General features: G+C 32.1%; 1 protein-coding gene across 9 annotated transcripts in view; it reads left to right on the top strand.

Annotated features, from left to right (window-relative positions):
• SHPRH (SNF2 histone linker PHD RING helicase) overlaps positions 1 to 12,014 on the top strand; it is a 126,034-nt gene that overhangs the window by 41,256 nt on the left and 72,764 nt on the right. For all 9 annotated transcript variants that reach the window (XR_010112537.1, XR_010112539.1, XR_010112538.1 and 6 more), the window contains 7 exons: positions 816 to 923; positions 1,874 to 2,016; positions 2,820 to 2,993; positions 3,307 to 3,369; positions 4,260 to 4,485; positions 6,166 to 6,309; positions 7,413 to 7,514. Coding sequence is in view for 6 of the 9 variants with exons in the window: in XM_063605519.1 (XP_063461589.1) it covers positions 816 to 923; positions 1,874 to 2,016; positions 2,820 to 2,993; positions 3,307 to 3,369; positions 4,260 to 4,485; positions 6,166 to 6,309; positions 7,413 to 7,514 (960 nt within the window). In the remaining 3 variants the exon portion in view is untranslated. The remainder of the gene's footprint in view (positions 1 to 815; positions 924 to 1,873; positions 2,017 to 2,819; positions 2,994 to 3,306; positions 3,370 to 4,259; positions 4,486 to 6,165; positions 6,310 to 7,412; positions 7,515 to 12,014) is intronic.

Here is a 12,014-nt window from a genome sequence, read left to right as displayed (position 1 = left end):
TTGCTGTTGTTAAACATTAAAGAGCTAAAATCAAAAGAGTAGGTATGTTTGAAATGTATCGAACCTATAAGTGGAGGCTTTATTTGAGTCAACAGGATAAAAAATGAGATGATATAAATAAGCACAGCCTTTTTGCACTGGTTGTTTTGGGGGCGGAGGTGCCCTGGTAAACTATTTTAATTAACAAAAATTTTATCTATTCATGAGTAGAGACTGATGTTTTGATGTATGTAGACACTAGAATAGCTAAATCAAACTAAATCAATTACCTCTTTATTTTTATTGCATGCGTGTGTGTGTGTGTGTGTGTGTGTGTGTGTAGTGAGAACATTTAAAATCTACTTTCTTAGGGCTTCAGCATATGAATTTTGGGGAAACAAAATTCAGTTCCTAACACCTGTGTTACTGTGTATTCTCAAGGATTATTTTTAAACTGCAGTAACCAAGAAATTTTAATAACTAAATTAGCCAAATTTTAGAAAGGTGTCTTTGCTTTGCCTATCATTTGAAATATTACTGTTCTTTTTTTCCCCTCTTTGCTTATTCTAACTAAAAAAAAAATTTAAATAAAAATTTGGCAAACAAATCTTCGGTGTTTCTTAAATTTTGTTACTTGGACAGGTAAATTTTGTTAACTTCCATATATAAGGAATTTTTAGCGTGAATTTTATGTTCTCTACAGTACACTTGTACTTTTATGTTTAAATGCAGTTAAGTAGCTTTAAATGTATAAAATGACCCATTCTTCTTGAAACATCATACTGAATTATATTCTAGATTGGGAGTGAAAGTTTATATTCTCTGTTTCAACACAGGCCAAACAGCTGCGAGAGCACTATATGAGCAAGTGTAATACAGAAGTTGCTGAAGCCCAGCAAGCTTTATATCCTGTGCAGCAGACCATCCATGAGCTTCAAAGAAAGGTATGCCAAAATGCAGTGTTTCTTACTTGTATTTGCCTCCAGATATCATTTTGAGTTTTGGTTTTTTGGTGGGGAGAAACTTGAATTTCTTATACATTTTGAAATCCTTAGCACCTAGCACATTGTCTGACCCACAATACAAGTTTATTTTACTGTTAGCAATGATTTATTGGTTGAATGAACAGATGCATAAATAAGTCAACTATTTTGAGTTCTCTTTCTTTTGAACTCATGGGTTTTCTCTTACCATGAGTATATAACAGTTGTCTTTTGAAGAAAGTAAAGACTTCTATAACCTCCTTTTTATCTTGTTTCTGAGATGTTTTAAAATGTTAATACATTAGAACCACAGGTATTTTTCCTGCAGAATATATACCACTTGTCATTTCTAAAATTTCAGTTTTATGAAATCAGCAGCAAAATCTAAAGAGGTTACACAAATACACTTTTATTTTCAGTTTTTAAATCAGGTGTTGCAAATTTTTGTCTTTCTAATTCATTCATTATTTAGTATTCTGGGATATAATTTTGTGAGTTATTGTGGATTATTCATTAAGTGGAATCTGGTTCAGTTAAAGATTAGAATGAAGGCTTTCTTTCTTATGCTGATAAAGAGACCTGTGACCTTTTCACATATATAGATTGAGTATTGAATTTTCATTTGGCGTAAACAGTTTTTTTAGTTACAGCTTTGTTATATAAATGCATTCAATAAATTCTCATTTATCCAGAGTAGTTAGGAAATAGGGGTTTCTCTTTAATTATATTTTCAAAAGAGGAAGCGAGCATTGTACATGGAATATGTATACTCGTCTCCCCTCTGTGATAGTCCCTTTGAGAATAGCATTTATTACTTTCTTTGAATTTTGGCATCACCCTGCCCAGTGATGGAAGCTTAGTGAGTACTAAAAAAAAATGTATTAATTGATTAACTGCTACCTTTTTTACAGATTCATTCTAATTCTCCTTGGTGGCTAAATGTGATCCACAGAGCAATAGAATTTACTATTGATGAGGAGCTAGTTCAGCGAGTGCGAAATGAAATAACCAGCAACTACAAGCAACAAACTGGCAAGCTTTCTATGTCAGAGAAGTAAGAAAACAGGAAGAAAAAGTATCTACTCATAACTTTAAAAGCAAAGAAATCCTTGTATTTTCTAGTTTCTAATTTCTCATTATTACCGGCTTTTTTTCTCCATTCATAAACCTATACAGACACATTCATACTTCTTTTTTGCAGCCTTTTTTATTCACAGTTTATCAAAATGGTTATAGGTACTATAATTGGGTTTAACTCCTAACTGCGACATACCTTTGTTACTTTAGTTACTTTAATATTTTACACTTCATAGTGTGAGCACATTAGTAACTATTGAAATTATACAGGAAAAGTGCTTGGCAAAGTGCCTCGTATATAGTGCATAATTACAGATTTAATTAAGTATATATACATATATATATATTCAACCAAGGAATATAACTCTTAGCCATTTTTCTTCTTTCTTCCCAATATTCTGCTTTTATGTTTCATCCTGCAGGCACCTCCTCATATAGAGCAAGGATGTCAGGAAGGCTATCTGTAGTCAGGCTTAAAACGGAAGAATGTGGCAGTCGTACACTTTCAAAGATACCTGAGACAGACATACATTTTTCATGCTCTTTTTCAGTTCCTGAGCACAGGACTATCAAATTTTTTTGGTATCTTTTACAGTAGACAGCCCAATATTATACTTTGAATACACTCTGAAGGAAAACTCACTCAAATGTTGCTGTTAAAAAAAAAAAAAAAAAAAAAAGTTTCTTTAACACTTTGTTTGGCAACCATTTTCTGAATTTGAGGAAATTGACCTATTATTCTTTTCTTTGTATTGTGTGTGGTGCTGGTGTGGGAATCAGGTTCCGTGATTGCAGAGGTCTTCAGTTCTTACTTACAACACAAATGGAAGAGCTAAATAAATGCCAGAAGCTAGTAAGAGAGGCTGTAAAAAACCTGGAGGGACCTCCATCTCGTAACGTTATTGAGTCTGCAACAGTCTGCCACCTCCGACCAGCCAGACTTCCTCTCAACTGGTAGGTAATAGAAGAAATCATACAATGAAATGGTACCATTTCTTTAAGCTAGATTTCTTAGAGAAGAAACAATTGACTCATATAGTAAAGGTTTTTTCATTTTAATTGAGACAGAAGTAGAAAGAGATGTATTAATCTAATTTAAAGAAAAATAAAGTCTCAAGGACAAGGTATGAAAAACCATGTGATTGGTTTTTTCTAAAATGGCATATCTAGTAGAAAGAAAAATGAAGTCAAAATATTAAGTTTCTCCTTAAAATTACCAGATTGCTGGTTATGTTTGTGAATATTTCTGTTAATCTCTTTTTTTCAGCTGTGTCTTTTGTAAAGCTGATGAATTGTTCACAGAGTATGAATCAAAGCTATTTTCCAACACGTAAGTTCTCTATTTGATTATTACCCATCAAGAAAATGAAACATTTTGCAAGACTCAGTTATGTGATATAAGACTATGTTTTCCCCCACAGTAACCTTTATTATATTGTTTCTTTAATTAAATTGATTAGTACACCTTTGGTATTTGATTGTTTAATATGCCCAGTTTTACCTATCCAGAAGTTACCCCCTAAATGTTCATAGTGTAGTAATATATAATTAATTGAGATGCAGTTTTGTGGAGTGGTAAAATCCCAGACTCTAGAGTCCAGTGGATTTGAATTATACAGATTTTGCTAGCATTTTACTGCTATTCAAGGTAGAACTCATAATGTCCGGCATAACTTCTTCAAGAATAAAGAATGACACAATCAAATATGTTATTACTTTAATGAAACCATAAGTAAACATTGTCACAAACACCTGGATTCTCAGAGGGAAGCTTGTTAGAATAATAAATGTGTCCACTTTCATCCAGGTGTATTACTATTCTATTTTAGGTCAAATCTTTTTCTGTTATTACTGAAGTAAATAATACATTTCTTCATGTTTCTATCCAAATTCTGTTTATTCATCTCCAACAGATATAACTTCTCTAAAATAGAAATTTTCCTCACATATTTCCTTGCCAAACGTTCACTTCTGCATGTCAAGGAAGAAAACAAGATTTTTGTGTTGTTATGGCAAATGAATCAGTAGCTTTCTGTTTATTACAGTGGATATAATAGAATTAAAAAAAAAAACTGGCCAAATTTATGATGTTTTCAGCTTTTTCAAGGTTGCTTTGGTTTTTCCAAAGACTTGCAAACATGTTCTTTTAGAACTCACATTGAAGGTTGCTTTTCACTCACTGATACCAGTTACTGTTGTTTTGTTCTGGTATGTTTTCAGAGTCAAAGGCCAGACTGCAATATTTGAGGAGATGATAGAAGATGAAGAAGGACTGGTGGATGATCGAGCACCTACCACCACCCGGGGTCTCTGGGCAATAAGTGAGACAGAGCGATCTATGAAAGCAATACTATCATTTGCAAAATCACATAGGTTTGATGTTGAATTTGTTGATGAAGGAAGCACTTCAATGGATCTCTTTGAAGCATGGAAGAAGGAATATAAGGTATAGTATTTTAAAACTTCCTTCCAAAATTAAAAATTCTTCTTTTTTACATCAATTTTAACTGCTACTTTTTTTCTCTCTCCAGTTTTTTAAAATCTTCTTTTGAGATTGAGGTGGCATAATTTCTCTTTGCCTGAAATGTAACTGTTTTAATAAAAGGATAGCAAATACCATAATACTCAAAGACATTCTATTTATTAAATTACTAAAAGAAAATCATTATTAAACTGGAACTTATATGAAACTTTTTGTTTAGCCGTGAAAGTGTGTTCATTCTATTATTAGCTTGATCTTCCACTGCTATTATATGAAATTAGAGTTTTGTTTTTGTTCTGTGAATAACAAGCAAGCATCAGCTACCTTAAAGATTGGGGAACCTAGTAAATACTTCTTATCCTATAAGTTTGGAAACCATTCCAATGAATAAAGCCCGATATGCCCTTTCATATTTGTACTTTAATGATTCCATCATATTATAACTCTGTACTTGAGATTTCACAATTCATTAATTTTCAATTATTGTTTTATTTGGATTAGTTATCCATTGTACTGCTTTACAGGTGACATAGGTAGAGGAAGGAAAGAAGTGTTTTATTTATAATGACATTTTTATTCAATTTCTTTTTTTAAAAGTCTTGCTTTTTAAAGTAGGATAAAAATTTTTATGCAGAGAGATAGTTATTTGTACTATCAGTTCATATGTCATAAATTGGGGAATACATTTATAACATCAAAATCATGGGTTTATAATAATGTTTTTCTCACACATTACTCATGTGAATACAAAGCACATTAACACAGTTAATTACAGTAAGCCTTGGAAGAAGTGTTATGTATGATGTTCAGTTGCCCCTGTATTCTTCCTTTTGACTCAGTTTGGCCACATACCCTTTGTCCAGAAGAGAGCTTATTGTGCAGTTCTCCCAGGTCTTGGTACATATTTTCTGCATAACTTTGCAGACCTTTTCACAGAAGAGCAATTGAATGAGCTCCTGCTGTACATATCTACCAGATCTACCTCAAAATGTAAAGTCAGTGAAGAGAGCCTGTCAAAAAATGTATACTGATTGATACCATTTCTGTGAATTTCAGAAACATATATAACTGAATTATTAAGAATATGTTTCACATAGTAAAAGTTCAATGAAAAGTGTAGCAGGATAAGTACAATTCAGAATAGTGGTTGCCCCATGGTTGGGTACTGAAGGAGGAATATGTGAGGAAAGAGTGATACAGTTGAGAAAGAACACACAGAGCCTTTCCAAGGAATTCATATTATTCTTTCTTCAATTAGATGATGAGTACTTGATTGTATATTTTAGTATTCTTGTTGCCATTTATACATAGTTGAATATGTGAAATATGTTATAATAAAACTATTTTTAAAAAATAAAACAGAAGAGATTCTGTCAGCCTAAAATTGGACTTTATAAAGATTTTTGGTCTTAGCAAGAAATCTTTATATTCTGTTACTGAGAATCTAAAGAGGCAGTGTCCTATAGAGATTTTTTTCATTCACATTTCATCCTAAAAATGACCCCAGGAACTACTTGTACGTTAGACACATAGCGAAAAAGTGTAAGATCTCATTGAAGACTTTTGCTTAAGGCACATCTTGGTGGTTTTAACCAGTTTTAATTACATGCTTTACCACTGTGTTTGTCTTTTCTGTTCCTTCAGTTGCTTCATGAATATTGGATGGCTCTGAGGAATCGTGTGTCTGCTGTTGATGAACTTGCAATGGCTACAGAACGACTAAGAGTGCGTGATCCTAGGGAGCCAAAGCCTAATCCGCCTGTTCTTCATATCATTGAACCACATGAGGTAATTGGCAAGTAAATCACAGAAAAGGGAACAGCAAGCAGATGTCACAGATATCTAAGACCCATAGAAAAGGCAGAATCAGGGCACTGAGCTCTACTATAAGTGTGTATTTAATCTCCATTTTTAATGTGACCCATAGAAAATTGTCTTTGTAGACCAAAAATGGTCAAAGATGAGCAATTTCATATCTATTACATGCTTAGTGTTCACTATTTTGGGGCATCTTTGGTTGCACATTCATCTGTTTTTGAGTTTAAAACCTTGTATGTGCTTAAGACCAGTAGATATTCTCAGTCACATTTTAGAGATTTTTGTCACCTCAGTTTTATCAGAACTAGAAAAATCTTCCTTAAAAACAACTGAAACCTTTTCTTTTGCAGTGTTTCTTTTGCTAATGATGAACTAATATTAACAGCTTACCGTCTAATAACTTTGTAACTCAGGTTTAAAAACATTACTCCACCAATCTCTTTTATTCTCCATTAAAAGATTATTTCCTTTATAATTCATTTTTATTCCTTATTTGTTTAGTGCCTTAAGTCTGTTTCTGTACAGCTTGGAGACTGTAACTTGGAAAAATTTAGATATATTCATTATATACTATCTCACTTAAATGTGAATTCTGAAGAAGTTTTTCTGAGAAAATAAATTCGTTTTGTTTGAGTGTTCCTTCTCTGTCTGCTGTATTCTACCAGGGGGACAGAGGAAAGAAGGGCAGAGAAATTCTTTCCTGGATTTCATGAAATCACTGAGGCCAGAGCAACAAATCAGTTAACTTTTCTTTATCCCGTGTATGTATTACTGAAAAAAATGGTACATAATAGAATTTGAGTTTATTTTTATCTGACTTCAGGTACATAGGGACACTTCCTATTTAAAAGAACTCTGCGTTGAATTGTGCCTTTCATAAAGCAAAAAAAAAAAAAAAAAAATCATTTGAAATATATTATCTAGTATCCATTTTGAAAACTTGTGTTTTACAATGTAAATAGGTTTTTTTAAAAAACAGAATACATTTGTATTACTGGAGAATTGTCCATATTTAATATAATTTAACTGTCTTTCTGAAAGAATAAAGAAGTTTTTATTTTTATTTTCTTTAGGTAGAACAAAACCGAATAAAACTACTAAATGATAAAGCCGTTGCTACATCACAGCTTCAGAAAAAACTTGGGCAGCTTCTTTACCTAACTAATTTGGAGAAGGTATTGTTTCTAAGACATGCTACTTTTTCCTATGCTGCATTATCATAAACCACTTTAGTGACTCCTTTCATAATTAATGGTGCAAATTGTTGTAATTAGTATTTTGTGTTATATGAGTCAGAACACTACCTATGTCTCTACAATAGCTTCAGAGATCACAAAAGAATATTGTATCTATAGAAATTTATTATGCAGATGATATAGAAGGCATGCACTCGATAGTAGAGAACAATGTAAATGGACTGTAGTTCAAAGCCTTGAACTACAAAAAAAAAGTATTAAAACATATCTCGGTGAAACTGGCATAATGCAATTTATACACATGCATTCATTCATCAGTACAAAAATATGTCGTAATTTGTTATTTGAAACTGAAGTGTGTTTGGAAAGCTACTAAATCAGAGTACATGGTAATAAAGGTAGACTTCAAATATTAAGTAATTCAAAACACATGTTCTGAGTTATGATCTGAGTATTATACTGGACACTGATGAATTGGGTCATTGATTAAATATAATTTCATTTTATTGCAGGAATTCATATTTTGCTAGTTGGCAGAGAACCTTCTAGGGGCAAGATATAGTAGTAAATATTTGGATAGGGCAAGTGAGGACAAGATATAGATTTGAATTCTTCTGGAAACTGGTATAACATATACTTAAGTGAATCAGTAAATCTCAGACAAAACGAAAAGTTAGACATTCATTATAGATATAGCATGGCGACTAAGAAGGTAGACTTTGGAACTGGACAGCCCAATTTTGAATCGTGACTCAACTGTTTTCTAGATATGTGACTTTATTTAAGTTATTCACCTTTCCTCGCATCATCAGTAGAATGAGTATGATGTCAACACTACTTTATAGTATAGGGCTGTCTTGAGGATTGTGTGAATTAATACATGTAAAATGCTAGAGTGGTTTCTGATCTATTAAGCACTTTCTAGGTTTTTGCTGCTATTAATATTATTAAGATCATTATTACTGTTATGATTACCAACACTTATTCTGAAAGATAAAAAGAAGAAAAAAATTAAAAAGTTTCATGCAAATTGCTAACATTAAGAAGATAACACAGGCTGGGCATGGTGGCTCACGCCTGTAATCCCAGCACTTTGAGAGGCCGAGGAGTTTGAGACCAGCCTGGCCAACATGGTGAAACCCCGTCTCTACTAAAGATACAAAAAATTAGCTGGAATGGTAGCACACGCCTGTAATCCAGTTCCCAGGAGGCTGAGGCAAGAGAATCGCTTGAACCTGGGAGACAGAGGTTGCAGTGAGCTGACATTGCGCCATTGCACTCCAGCCTAGGCGACAGAGTGAGATTCCATCTCAAAAAAAAAAGATAACAGGAAAAATGTCTCAACATTCCTGAGCATAAGTTTTTTAAATGTAAGATTTCTATGCTTTAAATATGATAGTCAAAATAAAAAGACAGTTATCTTGTACGTCATTGTTTATATGTTAAAATATTTTTTAAAACCTAAAATTTTAAGGATATAAATATTCTACCTAAGAAAATCCAATTTGGCTATTAATAAAAGAAAAAGCATTTAATCTATAATGATGGAAAATCAAATTACACAGGTGCTATTTTCTGCCAACAGTTAGGCACAGATTTTTTAAATGATTACACACCCCAGTGGTGAAAAAGGGCAGGGAATGGATACATTTTATGCATTACCAATGGAAATATAAATTTATATAAGCTTTTCTTAAAAGCACTTTAACAATATCTGTCAACAATTTTATGTAGGTTGAACATCTCAAATCCAAAACTGGAAATGCTCCAGTGAGCATTTCCTGTGAGCATTGCATCAGCACTCAAAAAGTTTATGATTTTAGAGCGTTTTAGATTACAGATTTTTGGATTTGGAATGCTCAACCTGTATGTGAAAGAAAGGAAAAGGAAAACTGGACAACATAAGATGAACTGGAATCTATACAGTAGGATTAAATGAACATTATAGAACTGCAGAAATACAGTATCTGAAATCAAAAACTCATTGGAGACCAGACACAGAAAAAGATGGGATTCATGAACTCAAGTACAGTACAATAGAAAATACCCAATTTGAAGTGGCATAGATAGAAAAAGAACAAAATAGGGCAAAAGAGATTTGAGACACAGTTGTTTGATCTAGCATACTTGTAATTTCATAGATCTAGCATACTTGTAATTGAAGTTCAAGAAGAAAAGAGAATAGGACAGAAGCTTGAAGAGATAATAGCTGAGAATTTTCTAAAACTGATAAAATTATGACAAATATCTTAAAGATTCAAGAAGTTCAGAAACACTAAGCAGAATAAATAAAGAAAAAAACAAAATACTACCTAGATACATCATAGTCAAACTGCTGGAAACCAAAAATAATGAAAAATAGAAATAAAAAAACAAAATACTACCTAGATACATCATAGTCAAACTGCTGGAAACCAAAAATAATGAAAAATAGAAATAAAAAAAGTTGAGAGATAAAACATTTAATACTTACAAAGGAGCACTAATAAAACTGGTGGCTACATAGAGATGTTTTTCTTTTCACCTTTAAAGATGTTTCGGTATTTTCCATAGTTTCTCTATGTAACCAGTTGACATTGGAACATCTTCAAAATGCTAAAAGAAAAAAACAGCCAACCTAGAGTTCTATACTTAAAGAAAATTTCCTTTTTTTAAAAAAAAGTGAAATAAGGATATTTTCAGACAAACACAAACTGGAAGAATTCATCTCCAGTTAACACACATCACAATAAATATTAAAGGAACTTCTTTGGATGGAAGGAGAATTATTTCAGATTGAAGGATGCAACTACAGTAAGGAATGAAGAGCAAAAGCTTAAATATGTAGATAAATATGCAAGGATATTGACTATTTAAAAGCAACAATGCTGTCTTATGGGTTATACAACTTATATAGAACTAAAATATATGTCAGTAGCACAAAGGAAAGAGGTAAGCAGAGGATTATTTTAAGATTTAATTTAATTTATTTAAATTTATTAAAATTTATTATAATTTTATTATATTTTATTTATATTTATAATTATGTATTTGTAATTCTGCCAAAAATATATTTATAATTATATTTATTATAAATTATAAGTTTATTAAAATTTATAAAATTTATTAAAATAATGTAATTATTTAAGATAATTTAATCTATTTTAAGATTCCTTCAGAGGAATGGACAAGAAAGTCCGTAAGGATATTGAACATTTGAACACTAATGAACAAATATGACCCAACTGACACAGACCATTACACCCAACAGCTTCAGAATACATATTTTTTAGGTGTACGTGGAACATTTATCAAAATAGACCTTATGCTAATTCAAAAAGCAGCTCTTAAAAGTATGTGAGAGTATGTTTTCTGACTGAAGAGAAATTTAAACCAGAAATCAGTAATGGAAAGATAACTGGATAAATCCCTAAAAGTTTAATAGAAATTGACAGGATACTTCTGAATAACCCATGGGTCAAAGAAGAAGTCAAAATGGAAATTAGAAAATACTCTGAACTGAGTGAAAGTAAAAATATGTGACAGTGCTTAGAGAAAAATTTATAACTTCTTTAACTTAAGGATCTGCAAATTACCATGCATGGGAAAAATTCAGCCCACTGCCTTTTTTCGTAAGTAAAGTTTTATTGGAATATGGTCACACTCATTCATTTACGTATTGTCTATGGCTGCATTCATGCCACATTAGCGGAATTGAGTCATTACAACACAGATCATATGGCCCACAAGGCCTAAAATATTTATAATCTCACCATTTATATAAATGTCAACTCTTTATTGACATATTGGAAAAGAAGAGCTGTTGTGAATTATGGTAGATTGTTTACAAAGTGCTACAGCAATGACCCTCCCATTCTTGTTGCTCTTTGGAACTCCATGAGACTATCTCAAAAAGCCTAGTTTACTTTCTTGAGCAGCAGAGCCCTCAGCTCAGCCCAGCCCTCCCTGCAGACCAGATAGCCTACCAACTGCCAAACATGAGCATGAGGCCATCATAGACCATCCAACCCCAGCCAACTCAGCCCATCCCCAAATCACCTGTAGAATCTTGGGAATCATATGTTTGTTTTAAGCCACTAAATTTGTAGGTGATTTATTATATGTAAAAAGGAAGAGTGGACAACATAGTAAAATGAATTGGAATCTATATGGTAAGATCAAATGGACATTATAGAACTGCAAATATATACATACATTATTGATTTACTTATAAAAATCAATAATTAACAGAGGAAAAGAATAATTCATTGGTTCAATTTGTTTAAATGCCTAATCTGAAAATCTGTTACCTGAAATGCTCCAGTGAACATTTACCTTGATTGTCATGTCAGCACTCAAAAAGTTTGGATTTTGGAGCATTTCAGATTTCAGATTTTGGATTAGGGATATTCAACCTGTGTGATTAAAATTGTTTTCATTTTTTTGTTCACTCCTTGAATAAATGATATTTGTAAGGAAGTCTCAGGAATAAGCTTGTTA

Source organism: Pan paniscus, chromosome 5, assembly GCF_029289425.2.
Source record: "Pan paniscus chromosome 5, NHGRI_mPanPan1-v2.0_pri, whole genome shotgun sequence".
Classification (NCBI taxonomy): Eukaryota; Metazoa; Chordata; class Mammalia; order Primates; family Hominidae; genus Pan; species Pan paniscus.
This window is presented reverse-complemented; position numbering and strand designations above follow the sequence as displayed.